General features: G+C 44.9%; 1 protein-coding gene across 1 annotated transcript; it reads left to right on the top strand.

Annotated features, from left to right (window-relative positions):
* The first annotated feature begins 289 nt into the window (after window positions 1-289).
* Window positions 290-3,559, top strand: ADM (adrenomedullin). The gene is made up of 4 exons (XM_081170586.1): window positions 290-453; window positions 1,053-1,151; window positions 1,428-1,631; window positions 2,166-3,559. Exons 2-4 carry the CDS (start codon window positions 1,054-1,056, stop codon window positions 2,467-2,469), a joined length of 606 nt encoding a protein of 201 aa, XP_081026712.1. The 5' UTR covers window positions 290-453; window position 1,053; the 3' UTR covers window positions 2,470-3,559.
* Window positions 3,560-23,204: the final 19,645 nt, after the last annotated feature.

The following is a 23,204-nucleotide window of genomic DNA, read 5'->3' as shown; positions in this document are numbered from 1 at the left end:
GGTTCGTTCTAGCGGGGCTGACTAAGCTGGAGGCCCAGCACCCGCGCCAAGGCAGCGCGGCAGCTCCGCTAGATTTCGCCGGGGGCACAACTCGTGTCACTCGGGGGCGGCGTATGCCCGTTGACATGCCTGACCCCAGGCGATTCCGCCGAGAAGCGGTGCAAAGTGGCCTCGTTTCCAAGCGTCGCCTGCCCCCCGCGGCCTGACTAATCCGCACCCGAAAGTCATACCTAGCCCCGCCCCCTGCCCCCCCACCTCCCTGGCGCTGCTCTATAAAAGGGCGCAAAGTTGAGCGCTGAGCAGTCAGTAGAAACTTCAGTGGCGCGCAGGGCGGGCTCAGAGCAAAGGAGCTATTGGGAGGAACTGGGATACCTTTATATTTTGGGGATTTACCGTCAAGCAAGGATCCAGTGTGCGCACAGCCGGACTTCAGTGGATTATCTTCGCTATCAGGTCTGCGCTCGTTATCTGGATGGGGAAAGAAGCACGCAAGGAGGGGAGGGGGTCGACAGCAGAGCTGGCAAAGTTTTGCGTCTTTAGCACATGGGGAGGGGAAGTTCGGGTTACAAGTCAGCGGCCCCGCTTTGGAAACTGGAGGGACGGGCGCGGAGTGAAAGGGGTAGCGCTTGAGTTGATCTCCGCGCCGCGCGGTGTGGGGTGGGAGAGGGGGAGAGAGAGCAGCCGGCTCGAGAGAGCGCTGCCTGCATCGAAGGGCATGAGAATCAAGGTGCTGTTCGTGACGCGCTGGAGCCTGGGAAAAGGGGAGCTTAGCCTTCACCTTTCTGAGCAAACCGAAAGCTTGACAAATGTGCAGGCGGGAGACGAGGCCCCCTGGGTCGATCCTGCCGTGATGAATGGCTGAGCAAATATTGGACGCGAGCGTCACGAGTCCCCGGTGCTCCGGGACAGGGCGGCGGAGGGAGGGCAGAAGGAAGGAGCACCCCTCCCGGGGACCCCTAGTTAGTTGCCCCCCGAGCAAGGCGTTGCGCGTCTCCCCGTCGCCCTTGGAGGAGGAAAAGGCTGCTAACACCCCCTCTTATCTCCCTGGCCAGGATGAAAGTGGTTTCCCTCGCCCTACTCTACCTGGGCTCCGTCTCCTTCTTCGGGGTGGAGGCTGCCAAGCTGGACATCGCGTCGGACTTCAAGAGAAAGTAAGTAGCCGTCGTCGGAGCTTGTCCCACGGGGGGAGGCAACATCTTCGAGGGCGCGGAGGGAAGCGCAGAGCGGAGGCTTCGGCTGGAGCGGAGGGCGCAAGGCGCTCCGCCCCCGGCGCTCCTCCTTCCCGTGCCCTCGCCGAGACGCCTGCGCTGCAACCTGCCCTCCGAAGGCAGGAGTCCCCTCGGGCGGGCTGGCTGGCTTTCTTCCCCCTCAGCGCCCCCTTCCTTCCTTCCTTCCCTCTCTCACCGGCCTCCCCTGCCTCTCCTCAGGTGGAGCAGCTGGCGAGCCCGGCGGGACGGGCCGGTGCCACCGCTCACCGTGGCGCAGGCGGCGGCCCTCGGAGACGACGAGCGCCCCGCATACAGTCAGGCGGCGGCGGCAGCGGCAGCAGCAGCAGCCGGTGAGTCCAGGCCGGCGCTCACCGCGGCCCAGGCGGCTGCCGGAGAGAAGAGGCCCGCGCGCAGCCTGGACAGGTAATTATCTGACTATTATTATTCTTCCCTCATGGGGCTATTACTGCTGAGGCGATCGCTGGAAGCAGCTTGTTGGGGGGCGGGGAGAGTGAGCGGCGCTTTTGCGCGCAGAGGGCTTTTGGCGGGAGAGCGCAGGCTGGGCTGCGGGGAGGGCGCGCAGAGTTCCCGCTGGGGGACGTCCCTTCGGAAGAGGCCCAAAGCGACTGACAGCAGCGCGATGTTAATCATACGTTTGCTGCGCTCGACGGTTTAGGACTGGAAATAAGCCACGTGGTAGTGGTGGGGGGGGGGCGGAAAAAGGAAGAGGAAAATGCCTCGGTCCTTGTGAAATAACCCCGGCTGGGCTAGCTGCCCTTCTGAGGCGACAAAGCTGCTCTTCCCCCTGCCACTATTTCCGTGGAGCTGCAGCTCCCATGAGCCCCAATGGGTAAGGGACGATGGGAGCTGTAATCCCGTCCAGCCAGGCGGCTGCGGTTTCCCGCCTGACCTCGCTGACTCCCGCCGCCTTCTCTCTTCTTGCTTCCTCCGCAACAGCCTTCGCGCGAAGCGCAACCAGGCGACCAACATCCAGACCTGGAGGGAGATGTGCGGGTTCGGGACGTGCACGGTGCACAACCTCGTGCACATCATTAACCACTACATGGACAAGGAAAAGGACGTCTCCGCCCCTCCCGAGAAATTCGGCCCGCAGGGCTACGGCCGCCGCAGGAGGCGCTCGCTGCTGGACACCGCGGCCGCCGCCGCCTCCTTCAGCGGGAGAAGCACACGGACAGCGTCCCGCCTGCTGGCCTTGCTGCGGGAAGGCGGCTCGGCTGGGGCCCTGGCCCAGCAGCCCTAGCAAGCGAGGGCCGAGACCTGTTGCCCGAGGGGAGCCTTCGGCGCTCGGCAGGCGGGGAAAGGGGTCTCGCCCACCTTCAGGGATCCGGAGGCTACCGGCAGGAACGCGGGCGGGGAAGGCGGGCGGCGGCTGAGCCCGTGCTGCGCCTGGAGGGACGGAAGTGGAATGATGAAACTGTGCCAAAAAGGACCTTTCCCCTCCCTTGTGTGGTGGTGAGCTTTCGGTGGTGACGGGCTCTTCCCTTCTGCTCCCCATAGACTGTCTCCCCGCTTCTCCTCCTCTTCCCCCTTCACACGGCAGGGAATTGGCGACCCGCAAGCCCCTCTCTGGGCAGGGGCTGCTGTCTTATACTTGAACGGCCTGGCCAGGCGAAGTGCAATGGACTCGGTGGGCGCGAGCGGCTGAGCAGGAATGAGTGGCTGGGTGGATGTTTGCATGAAAGGAACGCGCCGTATTTAAAGAATTGTCTCCTGTCCTTGTATTCTTTTTAACTACAGAGTTATTTTTATATGTTATATATATATAACAATATATATATATTGTGTATGGGCATTTTTTTTACTCCGTTATTTTTTTTTAACATTGAGACTCTCAACCTTCGTCTTCATCCTGGTGGCACCATAACCATTTTTCTTTTTGGCGAGGCACAATGCATTTCCGTGGGAGGGTTGTGGAGGTAGCAAGATTTGTCGTACACAATCTATTTATGAATGATGGTACATTTCATGTTAACACTCCTATTCTAAACAAATTTTCTGTGAAGTCAGTCCTCTTGGTTTCATTGGGGTTAACTACTAAGCATGCTTAGGACTGCAGCCTTATTGTAAATCTCCAGTTTCGGTTAGAACTGGTATGTGAAAAGTGCCTTTCTGCAACCACATAGTACAGCATTGGGGTGCAAACTACTTGGGGTTGGGGGCTTGCCCCCTTCTTGTGCCACCTACAGTTTTCATTTTGTCTTGGTTTGTCTGGTTGTCATATTCTTTCCTTGTTTGCCATGGTTTATCACATTCCGGACTGGTAAAAAAATGTATCACTGTTCTCTCCAGGGGCAGCATGTGAAAATAAAATAAACATTATCACACAAAAAGTTCCTGATTGGTGTTTTTAGATAAAACCAGTGAACTTGGCACAGGGGGGAGCCTTGTTATTTACTCAGTTTCCATCTTTAGAATCAGATGGATTTAAAACTGCTAAACAGCAGGTAATTTGTCATTCTCCACCAAGCCAGGACTCTGAGCCAAAATTGCCCCAAATATGTCCAACCTAATAAACATCATAAAGTCATAATAAATGCTTTCAAGTGAAGACTCAGGGCTGTTGAGGCAACTCCAAGGTCTCCAGTCCTTATACATGTTTCAAGTGAAGCTGAAACATGTCAGAGCTTGGATTGATCATCAAGGGTTTTTTCGGTTGTTTTTTTTTCTTTTTTGCTGCAATTAATCAGAGGAAACAACTGCACTGCTTTCACATTGCACAACAAACAGATTTATAGAGAGAAGGAACATGTTCCAAAAGAAAATGGTCAGGGTAGCTTCCAAGGTTATTTCTGAAGGATTTCCTGGGCCACAGTTCAGGTTGAACCCAGAGGATTATCATGGGCAGAACTCACATTCCTAAAGCCACAGACCAAAAAACAACATGAAACATTCCAACCCTAGTAGTGTCTCGCTGTAAGAGATTTATGTAACCACAGCACCATCTACTGGCAGTACTTAGCCATTACTATTACAGTTCAGTTTCCCAAGCCTGTTAGTGTTGTAAATCATCTGTAGCAGATTGTATTTATGCTTGGTTGTTATGTAGTGATAGTAAACCTCTTTGGAACTAAGTAAATAACCATGATATTAAACCTTTCAGGAATGGGTAAATTTGAGACTGGAAAGGCACTCTTGAGTAATGTGAAAAGATACGTTGGACAGCAGTATCTTAAATCCTGGTTGATAACAGCATCGGCCACAATGCTGATTAAGGCTGGGAGTTGTAAATGCTTCAACAAAATACAAACAGAAGTAATTCTATCATTAGCAGAATAGCATCAAAATTGGACTAGCAATAGTCATGAAATAATTTAGTTGCCAATGCTATTTATGAGTTTTGCCAGTAACCCACTTTCCATGTACCATAGCAATTTATTCATCTAGTCCAGTGCTGCTGCTGCTGCTCACTGGCAACAGCTGGTTTCAGGTTCAGGTGTTCCACATCACCTTCTACAAAGCAGCTGATCCTTAAATAAAAAAAGTGTTGCCAAGGATTGAACCTGGGACCTTCTGTTTGCAAGCTAGTACTTTGCCACTCCCACAAGGTATCTTACTAAAGCTTATTGATTTTTATGTAATTACAGTAACAAACATCCTTATGGCAAGAGATCTAAGAAATGCAGAATGTTTTCCTTTGTTTCTGGCTTTCTTCAATGCCACACTTTTGAAGCTGCAGCTAAATGCTCGTCTAAGAAGCCAGATACCTTCTTTATTTATGGTCTTTCTAGCTCTTGGTCATGCTACTCTCACTTGAGCATTATTTCCAAGATGAACCGAATAGTTCACACCCATCATGTACTGCAACACAATTCTCATGTACAGTGGTACCTTGGGTTACATACGCTTCAGGTTACAGACTCCGCTAACCCATAAATAGTGCTTCAGGTTAAGAACTTTGCTTCAGGATGAGAACAGAAATCGTGCTCCAGTGGCGTGGCGGCAGCAGGAGACCCCATTAGCTAAAGTGGTGCTTCAGGTTAAGAACAGTTTCAGGTTAAGAACAGACCTCCGGAACGAATTAAGTACTTAACCCGAGGTACCACTGTACAAGAAAGGCAGAGATTAGAGAAGCACTTGATGTTCTTCAAATAGTGTACAAACTATAAATAAAAACACCTATCAAGCGTGATATTCCTCCTAGATAACAACATGCCTTAGGCAAATTTTGAATTACTTCAACCACCCAAGTAGATATGCATAAAGCTTCAGAGGAAATGTACCACCATGTGTTCATTTACATGCACACAATATGTAGGTTACTGGGATTCAAAAAATAAAGTAAACATTATATTCATATGGCTACTTCTTATGCTCTGAGTTTAACTGTCAGCTACATCTGCAGCCTTCAGTTATATATGTCCATGTATGTAGGATGGTAAAGTATGGTAATTTCTCTTCATTCCTAATTCCTATTGTAATTATGTTTGCTATTACTGCTGCTAAAACTTCCATAACAACCTGCTTCTGTTCTCTCTCTCCCCCCACCCCAACCCCCTCTCACACACACTTCATCAAAGTAGTTACTTGTCATTTTTATTGTTTTCCAACTTTCCATAACTTTCTGTGGGTATTTTTATTCCTTAATGCCTTAGAGTGAGTCTGAGCATGTTCTAGTCCAGAGGTCAGCAGACTTTTTCAGCAGGGGGCTGGTTCACTGTCCCTCAGACCTTGTGGGGGGCAGACTATATTTTTTTGGGGGGGAATGAACGAATTCCTATGCCCCACAAAGAATCCAGAGATGCATTTTAAATAAAAGCACACATTCTACTCATGTAAAAACACCAGGCAGGCCCCACAAATAACCCAGAGATGCAGGCGGGATTTAGAAGGCGATTGGGCCGGATCTGGCCCCCAGGCCCCCATGTTCTAGTCTGTAAAAACAGACACGGTTACTTTAAAGTCCAGAACCATTTCTACTATTTCTAATGCTATTACAAAAGGATATGATGGTTTTATTATTGCTACTCTGTAATAGTAGCAGTGTTGAAATAACGGTTGAGAATATGAGATGCATCGCTTTGGTTATGTGTTTGAGTATGCATCAAAACATCCCAGCTTTTGTAAGTACATCTAAAGAGGCCCTCATCTCTATTTATTTAGGGATTATCATCTGAAACATAATTATAATTCAAAGTGGTAGTAGCAGCTGGGTTTAGCTTTGCTTGTTTACACACCAGCACCTGCAGATTTTGTGAGAGCAATGTAACATTTCCAAAAATGCTTGAAACATTTTGCCTTATTTGGGTATTCTGAGCTGCTTTCTTGTGAAAAAGAATAGCTAGCAGCAAATGACGGTTTAGAGAGTGGCTTAGGGCAGAATCAGAACCCACCCCCAGTACAAATTAGTTTGCACAATGAAATACGTATCCCACTTTTGGCAGGAAAGTAGGAGATATATATATATATATAAAACGATTTATCAAAGACAACTTCTGCAGTTGCACAACTAAAACAGCCTAGGTGACCCCAGAGTTTGGAAATATAGTTGAGTGTGGGCATTTAGTTACAAATTGATAGTTACCATTGATACTGACATTCCAGTTATCTGTTTTTGCTTTTATTTACTGTTATGATCCAGGATTCACTTTCTTCAACCAGCACCATCTACTGAAGTTGGATTAATTGGTGGAACTGCAGAAGATGGTCTGCTCTGAATTCAACACATTTATTCTTCTTAAAGTGGAAACATACTAACCATTGGACAGAAATAGATATCAGAACCTTCTTTCCAAGAAACAGCTAATATATGTTGAGTACTTCACGAATAAGACTTTTTTGAAATGGGGTTGGAATTAATAACTATCACAAATGTTTCAATTTCTTGTCATTTTATTTTGTTAGGTAGAAAAAGCATAGAATATCAGGGGTTTTCAGCAACCACAAAATTTGCTTTTGTGCAAAATTAGCATTTGAAAGCAGGTCCTTGTCATTCTGATTTGATTTATCATTCAGGTCCAAATCTGATCTGTTAAATCTGAAGCTCTATTTAGCCCCTTTGGCTGTAATGGAGAATTTAAAATGGTTGTTATTTTTTTTCCTTTTCACATAAGTGGATGAAATTTGCAGGCAACTGAGCCCCGACCTCCAAGCTGACCATCTAGGAGTTTCCATGCAGAGAGTTGTTTTTCGTTTAAGAAAAAAAGCCTCCAACTTTTAAAATTTTCTGATAGAATTGGATGCAGATTGCAGGCATAGTAAGAAGAAGAAGAAGAAGAGTTTGGATTTGATATCCCGCCTTTCACTCCCTTTAAGGAGTCTCAAAGTGGCTAACATTCTCCTTTCCCTTCCTCCCCCCCAACAAACACTCTGTGAGGTGAGTGGGGCTGAGAGACTTCAGAGAAGCGTGACTGGCCCAAGGTCACCCAGCAGCTGCATGTGGAGGAGCGGAGACGCGAACCCGGTTCCCCAGATTACGAGACTACCGCTCTTAACCACTACACCACACTGGCTCTCAACCACTTTGGCGGGGATGAGGCTTGTCAAATCTCAGAAAAATAGGTGTAGCAGTTCTCAATAAATAGCAGACTTTGCGGGGGGGGGGGGTTGGAGTGGTAATAGAAATAGCATTCCCGCCCTAAGCTTTTTTTGGGGGGGGGGCTGGGGGCCATCACCTAAAAAGAGCAAAAAAAGAGAATGGACTACAAAATGGTATAGGCATTGGTATAGGTATAGGTATAGGCAGATGGTATAGGCAAAATGGTATAGGCAAAATGGTATAGGCATGCACCCACATTCTCATCAGCCATACCATCAATGGGGGGCAGGGAAGCACCTGCACTAGTCATTGCCATGCTCCTAGTGAGAAACTCTTTCGCCACTCCTCTGTTCAAAAGAGCCAGTGGGGTGTAGTGGTTAGAGTGTCAGCCTAGGACCTGGGAGACCAGGGTTCAAATCCTGACTCAGCCATGAAGCTCACTGAGTGACCTTAGGCCAGTCACTGCCTCTTAGTCCAGCCTACCTCACAGAGTTGTTTTGTTGAACGGGGAAGGGAAGAATCATGTACACCACTTTGAGCTCCTTAGAGAAAAGGTAAGAATAAATGCAACAGATAAATAAAATGTGTGTGTGTGTGTGTGTGTGTGTGTGTGTGTGTGTGTGTGTGTTGAGTTATGGCATCCATTCAGCATGTTTCAGGTTGCATGTTGGAGAGGCCAAGCCAGGGCAAACAGTGAGCAGGAAGAGCAAACAGTCTCTCGTGTACTGTGATCCCTGGTGCAATGTAAAGGCTATTCCAAATGCAGTTAAAAACACCAACAACCAGAAAGCAACATTTCATCAGCATGTGCCTTTGGCTGTGCACTACTGGCTGTGAGCTTTCCATTGTTTTACTGCATTACCTATTTCTGTACCAGCTATAAGCAACTACTGGTAGGTGAAGCAGTTGTCTAATGCCAGTATGCCAAAGACCCATTTTCTGATATTCTTACAGATCAGAGAGGAAGCCACTAAAAAGCCCTTTGATTTTCCTCCTGTTGTGGAACTCCAAGCTCCCAAAGCTCTGGCTTTTAATAGTGTCTGATAAGCTGGAAGCTAAGTGGGAGCTTTGTGCCCAGTTTAAGGACAGCATGTGCCTCTGGGCGACAGTTGACATATAAAAATATGCAGTTCACATGCTTCAAAACAAACTAGCAGCATCTGTTCATTAGGGTGCTCCATTTAGAATCGGAATATCGCTTTCCAAAGGACTGTCCTGAACCCAGCAGAGCGCGGGTGCAAAAGGTGGCCACACATTCTACACCAAAGCCTCAGGAACATTACAATTGTTTTAGAAGGGTAGGTGGGAGGAAGGAGGAATTAAGTATATGATGAAGAGAGGGGCCATTCTTGTCCATCAGCTAAAAAAAAAATTGCAATCCAACAAAGGAGTCAGCTTTCAAACTGGAAGCTGGGTTGTGATGTGCGCTCTCGTTCTTCCTCTCGCTCTCTCTTTCTCACCCCAAGGGGGGGGGGGAGGGGGAAATGTCCAATTCTTGTAGGTCAATTTACTATTCCTTCATAAAGCTAAAGAATATCTTGTTACCACCAGACGACGTCTGAGACTGAAATAGCATAAAGGCGCACTTCCTGCCCATGTGCACCTTTGGGCTTGTGACTTTATTTGTTGCAATAGCTGAAGGGGCTGTCTAGACATCAGCTTTCCCCAAGGCTGGTTTAGTGATATAGCACTAAACTTGAATCTGAGATTGGTCAGTACGGGTGGAGAGAACCAAAAGGAAGAGAAGCACAGAAGCCCGCGTGTACGTGTGTGTGTGTGTGTGCAGCTGTCCTTCCTTTGGACGTGCCATCTGTGCTGATCTCCAGCCTGCCCTTGAACCAACAAGAACCAGCATGGATGTAATTGGTTCCCCTGTGTTGCCTGGAGGATTAGGCACACTGAATCACCACGTTTAAGCCATCTAAAAAAGAATCCGTAAAAGGAATTTTAGCTCACCTCGCCCCCCCCCCCCATGGCCTTCCGGAAGATGGTTGAAACCTGTCAAGGGGAGGTTTGGGGGCCATAAATAGTTGCTCCCTTTTTGAAGTGGTTTTAATAGCTGTGGTTAATTTATTTCTGAGGGATGCTGTGTTTTTGTTTTTAAACTGTTTTCTCTATGCTGTTTTAGTGTTTTATGGCTGCTTTATGGCATGCAATGCTATTGTCGAATTGATGTTAAGCTTGTCATTGTTTTAACTTATGAATTTAGGTTCCTTAGACTCATTGAGGAAAGATAGCTTATAAATGCTTTAAAGGAATAAATATATACCCAGCTTCTCTTTTATACTGCCCAACCGAATAGTTGATGTCAGGCTTCGCCTGGGCACTAACTATGCACTAAAACTAGCACTATTTGGACCCTTTAGCAGACAGCTTTACCCCATATATTTCTCACAGCATCCTCATGTCAAAATTAGCAAACTACTAATAAAACATGCAAAAAAGGCAAGATATAACTTTAAGACATCAACATTAAGAATATGTGGCCACAAACTAACTGCAATTAGCCTGACAAGCTTTCCAAACTAGTATTTAGATGACATCTGAAGGCAGCCCTGTTTAGGGAAGCTTTTAATGTTTAACAGACCATTGTATTTTAATACTTTGCTGGAAGCCACCCAGAGTGGCTGGGGAAACCCAGCCAGATGGGTGGGGTATAAATAATATATTATCATTATTAATATTATTATTTATTTCACCATTTTAAATTCTGCACCATCTCCGCTGTCTCTTCCACATGTCAGCTTTGATAAATTTCTGAAAACCTTTCAGCTTCAGTATCTCAAAAGCAGAGCATATGATTACGTGATGCTATGTTGTCTTAAATTAGAAATGTTGCTGGTCACAGCCAACAAAGGTGCTTCCTGTCAGTTGAGGAAGAGCCACATAAATCCTACCTTGCTTATCAGAGCTGACTTTGACAACTGTGGTATGGTATGGTATGAAAGGCCATATTACTGGAATCAGATACCATACCATATTAGTGGAATCAGATTTCTCATACCACAAATATACTTTCTCATTACAAAAGTAACCAAGAGGAGAACACTAGTGAACATTCTGGCATATGTACAGATGTTCCTGGATCAATTTCCAAAAGACAGCATGTCTCAATTAAAATAAATAATGGCAACAGCTCATAAATAGTTTTCTTCTATTGCCTACACCATTGGAATTGGTTAAAATTGCTCTTGCAAATGCATGTGATCAAAACATCCAGAACAGAACACATAACTAACACTGTCTAGCTCTAAATCAGCTGTGTTTATTGTATTAAAAGGTTTTATAGGGTTTTTATTCTCCAAATATTTTTAGAAGAGGTTTTTTTTTTCCTTTTCAGAAAGTGGTTTAGCTTTGAAGTATTTTCAACTTTCTAAGTGCTCAGATCCTGGAACAGGGTCATATGTCCTGAAGTGAGGAAAAAGAGCATAGTTATTTCATAAACTGGAAGATCTCTGTTATGTAAAAATCTTTTCAAACACTCCATCCTTTGGTAGTATTATGGACGTCAAGTATTCCGAAAGATGACGGTAATTAATACCAGGACACCGCTAACAGAATCATATATTGATTGATTAGACATGGTCACAATTGCTTGGCATTGTTTTGGCAATTTGTTGTAGGCTGTATATTCTCAACATTAATCGTTTTTGCTATGTGTGCAATCACTTGCATTAATTAAAAAAAGAGAAGGGTGTTGTTTTTCAGCTATTTTATATTTTTATGAAAAACAGTTGGTTTCTACCCATTTACTGAAAATCAGATTTCTCAGCATTGGTATAGAAATATAGTGAGTAAGTTCAGTTGAGCCCCTGTATTCAAATCAGAACTGCACACATATAAAGGGAAGTGAGAACTCTGAAGCAGAAAATAACGTGCTTTTTTAAAGCAAGGGCCTAAAAGACCACTGGTGTATTTTCTTATTACTTAATAATGGACAGCAGAATTTTTATTGAAGAACAATCATACTTGTAGAATATTCCCATTAAAATTGGGCTCCAAAATCATTGGAGCTTAAGAATGCTCAGATTTCTGAGGGTTGTAACTGGCTTCTTGGTATCATCTTCAGTTTTATAGAACGTAGTTAAGTTATTTATATAGATGGATTTCTATCCAGTCCTCAATAAGAACAAGAACTCTGATTCAAAAGTAAAAAATAAAAATAAATTTGAACATACTAAATTTTGTATTTCTAGTTGGCTTAGATGTGTCTGCTGCCAAACGGAACTCTGCTCAAATGCTAGCTTACCTCTTCCCTCCCCATTCCTTTTTCCTTTTGTGTTGTGTATATTATAGTGTGAGCCTGCAGATAGGGACTGACTTATCTTTTACCAAGCATAGGGCTGGCAAAGCCCCTTGTTCTGCAGTTCCCAAATGCCGGACAGCGTGCTGGCAGTCAGGTGTTTGGAAAGTGCTGTGCAAGGGTGTGCCAAGCCACCTGTCAATGATCTGATGACAAAATGACTTCAGGTGATTGGCAAGTGGGTTGTCCTTCCCACCTGTCAAAGTTGGCTCACATGGGTAAGGACAGATAGGAATCTGGCCCACAAATCCAAAAAGGATTCCCCACCTCTGTTTTACCCTATGTACAATACTTAAAAGGTTTTAAGAGCTTTATATGGGCGATATTCAACTAATTTATACTTTGAGTAGACTGACTGAAAAAGTAATTCATTGATTTCATGTGATTTATTCTGAGTAGGAGGACTACCACTGTATATCACCCTAAGAAGTATTCATCATAACTTTGGCACACCACTTGTGAACATCATTTAAAGCACAATAATTTAAGTATGCCTCTTCAGCTACAAAATGGGGTAGAATCATAGAATCATAGAATCATAGAGTTGGAAGAGACCACAAGGGCCATCAAGTCCAACCCCCTGCCAAGCAGGAAACACCATCAGAGCACTCCTGACATATGGTTGTCAAGCCTCTGCTTAAAGACCTCCAAAGTAGGAGACTCCACCACACTCCTTGGCAGCAAATTCCACTGTCGAACAGCTCTTACTGTCAGGAAGTTCTTCCTAATGTTTAGGTGGAATCTTCTTTCTTGTAGTTTGGATCCATTGCTCCGTGTCCGCTTCTCTGGAGCAGCAGAAAACAACCTTTCTCCCTCCTCTATGTGACATCCTTTTATATATTTGAACATGGCTATCATATCACCCCTTAACCTCCTCTTCTCCAGGCTAAACATGCCCAGCTCCCTTAGCCGTTCCTCATAAGGCATCGTTTCCAGGCCTTTGACCATTTTGGTTGCCCTCCTCTGGACACGTTCCAGTTTGTCAGTGTCCTTCTTGAATTGTGGTGCCCAGAACTGGACACAGTACTCCAGGTGTGGTCTGACCAGAGCAGAATACAGTGGCACTATTACTTCCCTTGATCTAGATGCTATACTCCTATTGATGCAGCCCAGAATTGCATTGGCTTTTTTAGCTGCCGCGTCACACTGTTGGCTCATGTCAAGTTTGTGGTCAACCAAGACTCCTAGATCCTTTTCACATGTACTGCTCTCAAGCCAGGTGTCACCCATCTTGTATTTGTGCCTCTCATTTTTTTTGCCCAAGTGCAATACTTTACATTTCTCCCTGTTAAAATTCATTTTGTTTGTTTTTGCCCAGTTCTCTAATCTGTCAAGGTCGTTTTGAAGTGTGATCCTGTCCTCTGGGGTGTTAGCCACCCCTCCCAGTTTGGTGTCATCTGCAAATTTGATCAGGATGCCCTTGAGTCCATCATCCAAGTCGTTGATAAAGATGTTAAATAAGACCGGGCCCAAGACAGAACCCTGTGGCACCCCACTAGTCACTCTTCTCCAGGATGAAGAGGAACCATTGATGAGCACCCTTTGGGTTCGGTCAGTCAGCCAGTTACAAATCCACTGAGTGGTAGCAGAGTCAAGACCGCATTTTACCAGCTTCTTTACAAGAATATCATGGGGCACCTTGTCAAATGCCTTACTGAAATCAAGGTAGGCTATATCCACTGAGTTCCCTTCATCTACCAGGCTTGTAATTCTGTCAAAAAATGAGATCAGGTTAGTCTGACATGACTTATTTTTCAGAAATCCATGCTGACTATTGGTGATCACAGCATTCCTTTCTAGGTGCTCACAGACTGTTTGCTTAATGATCTGCTCCAGAATCTTCCCTGCTATTGATGTCAGACTGACTGGGCGGTAATTATTTGGGTCCTCTCTTTTCCCCTTTTTGAAAATAGGGACAACATTTGCCCTCCTCCAGTCTGCCGGGACTTCGCCTGTTCTCCAGGATTTCTCGAAGATGACTGCCAGTGGTTCTGAGATCACATCTGCCAGTTCTTTTAATACTCTTGGATGCAGTTCGTCTGGCCCTGGAGACTTGAATACATCTAAACTAGCCAAATATTCTTGTACTGTCTCCTTAGTTATTCTGGGCTGTGTTTCCTTTGCTGAATCATTTGCTCCAAATTCTTCAGGTCGGGCATTGTTTTCTTTATCGGAGAAGACTGAGGCAAAGAAGGCATTGAGGAGTTCAGCCCTTTCTGTGTCCCCTGTTTGCATTTCACCATCTTCTCCTCTGAGTGACCCCACTGTTTCTTTGTTCTTCCTTTTGCTACGAACATACCCATAAAAGCCTTTTTTGTTGCTTTTAACCTCTCTAGCAAGCCTGAGTTCATTCTGTGCTTTAGCTTTTCTGACTTTGTGTCTACACGTGCTGGCTATTTGTTTGAATTCCTCTTTGGTGGTTTCCCCCCTTTTCCATTTTTTGTACACATCCTTTTTTAATCTTAATTCAGTTAAAAGTTCTTTAGATAGCCACCCTGGCTTCTTTAGGCACCTTCCATGTTTCCGTCTCATTGGTATTGCCTGACGTTGTGCTTTTACTATCTCCCTCTTAACAAACTCCCAGCCATCATGAACTCCCTTTCCTTTTAGTATTGCTGTCCATGGGATCTCACCCAGCACTTCCCTAAGTTTTATGAAGTCGGCTTTCTTAAAGTCAAGAAATTGAGTCCTAGTATGCTTGGCTGCTCCTTTCCGCTGTATAGTAAACTTCAGAAGAGCATGATCACTCGCGCCTAATGATCCTTCCACTTCTACCCCACTAACCAGGTCATCAACATTGGTTAGGACCAGATCTAAAATGGCTGTTCCTCTTGTTGCTTCTCCCACTTTCTGGACAATGAAGTTGTCTGCAAGGCCAGTGAGGAATCTGTTTGACCTTATGCTCTTGGCTGAGTTTGACGTCCAACAAATATCCGGGTAATTGAAGTCCCCCATTACTACTATCTCCCTTCCTTTTGCATGCTTGGCCATCTGTTCCAGGAAGGCATCATCTATGTCCTCCGTTTGGCTTGGGGATCTATAGTAAACTCCCACAATGAGGTCTCTGTTATTCTTCTCTCCCTTAATTTTGACCCAAATGCTCTCACATTGGCTTTGAGGTTCTAAATCTTGGATCTCTTCACAGGTATACACATCCCTGACATATAACGCCACTCCTCCTCCTTTCTTGTCTGGTCTGTTTCTCTGAAATAGATTGTATCCCCCCATTATTACATTCCAATCGTGGGACTTATCCCACCAGGTTTCAGTGATGCCTATTATGTCATATTTAGTTTGCTGTACCAAGAGCTCAAGCTCATCTTGTTTATTTCCCATGCTTTGCGCATTAGTGTACAGACATTGAAGTCCATTAATCATTCCCCCGTGTCTCTTATTTAAGGATTTTTTCCTCCCACCACTAGGTCCGCGTGCTGTTTGCTCCATTTGGTCTATGACATTTGGATGATCATCTTCATTAATTGATAGACTCCTACCTTCAGGAGCACTGTCTCCCTCCCCCACATTAGTCAGTTTAAAGCCCTCCTGATGAGGTTTCTGAGATTTTTGGCAAAAACATTCCTCCCAACCGTTGTGAGGTGCAGCCCATCACTTGCCAGAAGTCCATCTTCAAGAAACTGCAGTCCGTGATCTAAGAATCCAAACCGTTCCTGTTTACACCATTTGCGAAGCCAGCTGTTCACTTCCACTATTTTCCCCTCTCTCCCTGGGCCACGTCGTTCAACTGGGAGGACAGATGAGATGACAATTTGTGCATTTAGTTGCTTCAATTTCCTGCCGAGAGCCTCGTAGTCTCTTTTGATCTTCTGGAGGCTATTGCTTGCAGTGTCATTGGTTCCCACATGAACCAAGAGGAAGGGGTATTTGTCAGTGGGTTTTATGATTCCTTGCAGTCGTTCAGTTACATCTTGGATCTTAGCCCCGGGGAGACAGCACACTTCCCGAGACATCTTGTCAGGCCCACAGATCACTGCTTCTGTTCCCCTCAGTAGGGAATCCCCTATCACCACTACACGCCTCCTCTTGGGTTTGGTCGGGGTTCTTCCGTGAGCTGTCCGTTCCAAGGTCGCCTGCACATTCCCTGAGGACTGACTTTGCTGCTCGTCTTCATATACCTGATCGACTGTAATGAGGGAGAGATCCTCAAATGGAGTCTGCTCTTCGTCTTCCATGCTAGGGGAGAGAACCTCAAAGCGATTGTGTATTTCTAAACAATCAGAGTGAACCCTGGGCCTCCTACTTCTTTGTGTCACGTTTCTCCATATATCTGGCTCCTGTGTTGATGAACTAGCCTCCTTCTCAGGGGAGTCCCCTGTCTCCTCCTTGGTGGGGACGGTGTGCTCTGTTGCTTCCAAGAAGAGCTCCAGCTCTCTAATTCTTTGGAGCGTAGCTACACGTTCCTCCAGTTGCTGGACTTTGTCTTTTAAAAGGGCAATCAACATGCAATTGCTGCAGGTGAAGCTGCCTGCAACCTTTGGCAAGATGGCAAACATTGCGCAGGAATCGCAGGCGACTGCAGCTGTTCCCTCCCCTTCCATCTTGAGATCATGTTGTTGGGGGTGGCTACAGAGGTCCTCCATCATAAAAAGCTTGAAGACAGGACAAATAACTTCGCCCACAAAAAAAACAAACCTAGGTCTCCCCCAACAAACGTTTGAGAGTAGCTCCCCTAAATCTAAAAGGTGGATATAACTGCGCGCGCCGCTAGGCGCGCGCCGCTGCCCTACAAACTCTGATAAGCTCCTCCCACAGCTAATCCCCTGCCTCAACAGAAACCCTGCCCCCTCTGACCTTTACACAGGGAAAACAGCTAATCAGCCACAAGAAACACACACACACAAGAAAACCCTTTTTGCTCCTTCTTCAACTGCTGCCCTACAAACTCTGATAAGCTCCTCCCACAGCTAATCCCCTGCCTCAACAGAAACCCTGCCCCCTCTGACCTTTACACAGGGAAAACAGCTAATCAGCCACAAGAAACACACACACACAAGAAAACCCTTTTTGCTCCTTCTTCAACTGCTGCCCTACAAACTCTGATAAGCTCCTCCCACAGCTAATCCCCTGCCTCAACAGAAACCCTGCCCCCTCTGACCTTTACACAGGGAAAACAGCTAATCAGCCACAAGAAACACACACACACAAGAAAACCCTTTTTGCTCCTTCTTCAACTGCTGCCCTACAAACTCTGATAAGCTCCTCCCACAGCTAATCCCCTGCCTCAACAGAAACCCTGCCCCCTCTGACCTTTACACAGGGAAAACAGCTAATCAGCCACAAGAAACACACACACACAAGAAAACCCTTTTTGCTCCTTCTTCAACTGCTGCCCTACAAACTCTGATAAGCTCCTCCCACAGCTAATCCCCTGCCTCAACAGAAACCCTGCCCCCTCTGACCTTTACACAGGGAAAACAGCTAATCAGCCACAAGAAACACACACACACAAGAAAACCCTTTTTGCTCCTTCTTCAACTGCTGCCCTACAAACTCTGATAAGCTCCTCCCACAGCTAATCCCCTGCCTCAACAGAAACCCTGCCCCCTCTGACCTTTACACAGGGAAAACAGCTAATCAGCCACAAGAAACACACACACACAAGAAAACCCTTTTTGCTCCTTCTTCAACTGCTGCCCTACAAACTCTGATAAGCTCCTCCCACAGCTAATCCCCTGCCTCAACAGAAACCCTGCCCCCTCTGACCTTTACACAGGGAAAACAGGTAATCAGCCATAAGAAACACACACACACAAGAAAACCCTTTTTGCTCCTTCTTCAACTGCTGCCCTACAAACTCTGATAAGCTCCTCCCACAGCTAATCCCCTGCCTCAACAGAAACCCTGCCCCCTCTGACCTTTACACAGGGAAAACAGCTAATCAGCCACAAGAAACACACACACACAAGAAAACCCTTTTTGCTCCTTCTTCAACTGCTGCCCTACAAACTCTGATAAGCTCCTCCCACAGCTAATCCCCTGCCTCAACAGAAACCCTGCCCCCTCTGACCTTTACACAGGGAAAACAGGTAATCAGCCATAAGAAACACACACACACAAGAAAACCCTTTTTGCTCCTTCTTCAACTGCTGCCCTACAAACTCTGATAAGCTCCTCCCACAGCTAATCCCCTGCCTCAACAGAAACCCTGCCCCCTCTGACCTTTACACAGGGAAAACAGCTAATCAGCCACAAGAAACACACACACACAAGAAAACCCTTTTTGCTCCTTCTTCAACTGCTGCCCTACAAACTCTGATAAGCTCCTCCCACAGCTAATCCCCTGCCTCAACAGAAACCCTGCCCCCTCTGACCTTTACACAGGGAAAACAGCTAATCAGCCACAAGAAACACACACACACAAGAAAACCCTTTTTGCTCCTTCTTCAACTGCTGCCCTACAAACTCTGATAAGCTCCTCCCACAGCTAATCCCCTGCCTCAACAGAAACCCTGCCCCCTCTGACCTTTACACAGGGAAAACAGCTAATCAGCCACAAGAAACACGCACACACAAGAAAACCCTTTTTGCTCCTTCTTCAACTGCTGCCCTACAAACTCTGATAAGCTCCTCCCACAGCTAATCCCCTGCCTCAACAGAAACCCTGCCCCCTCTGACCTTTACACAGGGAAAACAGCTAATCAGCCACAAGAAACACGCACACACAAGAAAACCCTTTTTGCTCCTTCTTCAACTGCTGCCCTACAAACTCTGATAAGCTCCTCCCACAGCTAATCCCCTGCCTCAACAGAAACCCTGCCCCCTCTGACCTTTACACAGGGAAAACAGCTAATCAGCCACAAGAAACACACACACACAAGAAAACCCTTTTTGCTCCTTCTTCAACTGCTGCCCTACAAACTCTGATAAGCTCCTCCCACAGCTAATCCCCTGCCTCAACAGAAACCCTGCCCCCTCTGACCTTTACACAGGGAAAACAGCTAATCAGCCACAAGAAACACACACACACAAGAAAACCCTTTTTGCTCCTTCTTCAACTGCTGCCCTACAAACTCTGATAAGCTCCTCCCACAGCTAAAAAGGTGGATATAACTGATTACTGCTGGGTGATTACTGCTGGGTGCTGTCAAGGATCTGAGACAATAATGAGCAGGAGAGACTTAATGAGAACAAGATATAGGAACACCTGCATTTACAGCTCTCCTTAACATTACCAGCCTGGCACTTGAGAGGGCAACATTGATTCATTTCTGTGGAGTAATGCACCCTTGAAAACTGAACATTATTTTATGGAAAGGCATTATACTGAAAAGGAAGAGATGATAAACTTTAATACAGTCACAATGCAACAGAAATAAGCCATTCACTGCTCTGCAACTTTATGGGATGCAAAAACAACACCTCGTATTATATGGTAGTATTATACATCCCACATAGGGGCAGATGGAGCTCATTAACCTGGGAAGATAGCTCGTCTAGGAGAAGGAAAACTCTGATCCTAAAACTCTGCTGCCTTGTGGGATATATCTGAGAGAAGCAAAAGTGAAGGAGAAACCCTACACAAATCTGGAGTGGAGTCCCTAAAACAGTTGGATGGTGCCTTGTAAGCCTCCTTCCTGCAACTCCTGCAGAGTTTGACTTGACCCTTGGAGGCACACTCCACTGTCTCTCAAGACAGACGGATGCCAACAACAAAAGTATGTCCCACACATATGTACATTTGGGGCATGCTATATGCCGTTGGTCACCTTTCCTTTGACATCTCTTGTGTCTTTTAGGGGTAAAGGGAAGTGCTGACCTTCTGTTTTGTGAAGCCCAAATCCACCAAGAGATTGGTAAAAAGTGGGCTGGGCATTTAAAAATTATGGACTAAAACAATAATGAACAAGGGGGAAGTAAGGCCCCTGTGCAGGCAAATCAATGAACAGCAGGCCTATCTGTCTATGCTGGAATTGAAAAATCGGGAAAGCAATCTCTGATTGAGAGCAACACCAGAACTTGAAAAAGATTTGATTGGTTTTTTGACAGCAGAACTATCAAAGTTCTGGGGCATAAAAGAAGATAAGGACTTTAAAATTGTCACCGCTTTCAGACTGGGAAAAGTGGTGAGAAAAGATAGATCTAGAGACTGTCTGATCATTTTGAGATCTAGGCAAGAAAGAGATAACATACTAGGCCTACATTTTAAAAGTCCATTGGTGATTCAAGGCAAAAAAGCAGAAATCTTCAGAGACATACCGAAACAACTTTTGGATTTAAGAACTACATACAAAGATCTAGCAGGACTACTGAGAAAAAACACAATCCCCTACAGGTGGGAATTCCCCCAAGGACTATCTTTTAACTTCAAAGGGAAAAAAGTTAAAATCAGAACAGCAGAGGACCAAGAAAAGTTTCTGAACGACCACGGGGAGGTTCTTCGGAAAGGTGTAGCAGGACCTTGGCCACCACCTTCTTCTGAAGCAACACCGGTATCACTTCCGGGTTTGGACGAAAAGGAAGACACATCACTACAAGACCTATAAACTGATCCAGGATGTCTCTGCAGCTATTTAGTTGGAACATTCATGGCGCGAATTCCCCTGAGAAAAGAAGAAGGATCTTTCATATTTTGAAAAAAGAACAATTGGACATTATTTGCTTGCAGGAAACACATGTGACTAGGCTCCACAGGAAAGTGCTAATCAACAAAAGATTAGGTCAAGAATTTATTTCTTCAGACAAAGTTAAGAAAAGAGGTGTAGTGATTTATGCAAAGGAGAACCTGTCACCGAAATTTCTGTTTAAAGATGAGCAAGGAAGAATCATGGCAATAGAGATACAAATACAAGGAGAAAAAATTTTGATAGTAGGAATCTACGCACCAAATGAGGGGAAATCGGAATTTTACAAGAAGCTGCATGAGACAATGCTGGACTATATGGACTACACTAACATCATCATGATGGGAGACATGAATGGAGTGGTCTCTACCTATATGGACAAGTCACAAAACCAAAATTTGACTAAAGATGGCAGACTACCTAAAACTTTTTTTGAGCTTACCGACAGCATGGACTTGATTGACATTTGGAGGACAAAGAACCCCCTAGGGAAAGAAGGAACATTCTTCTCTGAGGCCCACCTATCATGGACAAGAATCGACCAAATATGGACAACTAGAGGGCTGGCACCTAAGACTAAAAAAATGGAAATCTGCCCAAAAACCTGCTCCGACCATAACGCTTTGAAAATGGAATTGAGACTTACTCCAGCCGGCTCCTTCAGATGGAAAACGAATGACACCCTGTTAAGAGATCAGGAGATTGTGAAGAAGGCCCAAAAAACCTTGAAAGACTATTTTGAAATAAATTTAAACACCTCGGTTGAAAAGAGAACAATCTGGGACGCAAGTAAAGCTGTGATGAGAGGGTTTCTGATACAACAGAATACGATTAAGAAAAAACTCTGGAATGGAAAAAAGGATAAGATACTAGAGAAGATAAGAGATGGAGAGAAAAAGCTGAGACTAAAACCAAAATCAAAAGAAATTTTAAGAGAGATTAAATTCCACCAGGCACAATATGCGAAACTGATAAACCAAGAAGTGGAATGGAAAATTAAACAAATGAAACAAAGATCATTTGAATCGGCGAATAAATGTGGAAAGCTGCTAGCATGGCAGCTGAAAAAGAGACAAAAATTGAACTTTGTCACCAATCTGGAGGTTGAAGGGAGAAATATCCAGAAACCAGAAGAAATTAGAAAGTGTTTCCAGAGATACTTCAAAAAACTGTTCACGCAAGGGCCACAGGAAGAGACTGAGATAGACCAATTTTTAAAAAATAATGGATTACAAAAATTATCTCAAGAGAAGAGAACAACCCTGAATTACAGAATAACACAACAGGAAATGGAGGGTGCCATTCAGAATATGCAACTAGGGAAATCTCCAGGCCCAGACGGACTTACCTCCAAGTATTATAAGACATTAAAAGACTTCCTGATTCAACCATTAATGGAGGTATGTAACCAGATTATGGAGGGGAAAAGGGCACCAGAATCGTGGAAAGAAGCATTCATCACATTGATACCTAAATTGGAATCTGAAAAGACCCAACTTAAGAATTACCGTCCCATCTCACTCCTTAATGTGGATTACAAAATTTTTGCTAATATTTTGGCAAACAGACTTAAAAAAGTGTTAAACGAAGTAATTCATAAAGACCAGGCAGGCTTTCTCCCAGGTAGACATTTGTTTGATAACACTAGGAACATTATTGACATTTTGGAACTATTGCAGACCAATATCAACACGAAAGCAGTTTTAATCTTTATAGACGCAGAGAAGGCCTTCGACAACATTTCTTGGAAGTTCATGAAGAAAAACTTGGAAGGGATGGGAGTGGGACAGGCGTTTCAAAACAGCATAGAAGCAATCTATTCAGAGCAAAAGGCCAAACTGATAGTGAACAATGTGGTGACGGAAGAGTTTAAAATTGAAAAAGGGACACGACAGGGGTGCCTCTCTCCCCTCTGTTATTTATTTCAGTCCTGGAGGTGCTTTTGAATTTAATTAGGGAGGACCGGTTGGTGCAAGGAATACAGGTCGGAGTGAAACAATATAAACTGAAAGCTTTTGCAGATGACTTGGTGTTAACATTACAGGAGCCAGAACCCTAGTACAAAAAGAGCTTTAGAACTGATTTATGAGTTTGGTCGGGTGGCAGGATTTAAGTTGAATAAGCAAAAAACCAAGGTTTTGGGAAAAAATTTGACATCTTCAGAAATAGATGGGTTTCAGAAGGAGACAGAGTTAAATGTGGTCAAAAAAGTGAAATACCTAGGGGTCAACTTGTCTGCTAAAAATTTGAATTTATTCAAAGATAATTATGAAAAATGTTGGTCAGAAATTAAAAAGGATTTAGAAATCTGGTCAAGGTTAAAACTTTCCTTGTTGGGACGAATTGCAGCTGTAAAGATGAATGTATTGCCAAAGATGTTGTTTTTGTTTCAAACCCTACAGATCGTGGACAGAGTGGAATGTTTTGGAAAGTGGCAGAAAGATATTTCGAAGTTTGTCTGGCAGGGCAAAAGGCCCAGGATAAAGTTTAAAATATTAACTGATGCAAAAGAAAGAGGGGGATTTGCCCTGCCGGACTTCAGGTTATATTATGAAGCTGCATCTTTCTGCTGGATGAAAGATTGGTTCTTATTAGAAAACACTGATGTCCTAGATCTG

The sequence above is a fragment of the Podarcis bocagei genome (assembly GCF_964188305.1).
Source record: "Podarcis bocagei genome assembly, chromosome: 1".
Taxonomy (NCBI): domain Eukaryota; kingdom Metazoa; phylum Chordata; class Lepidosauria; order Squamata; family Lacertidae; genus Podarcis; species Podarcis bocagei.
Note: the sequence above shows the minus strand (reverse complement) of the source record. Positions and strands in the feature narration are given on the sequence as shown.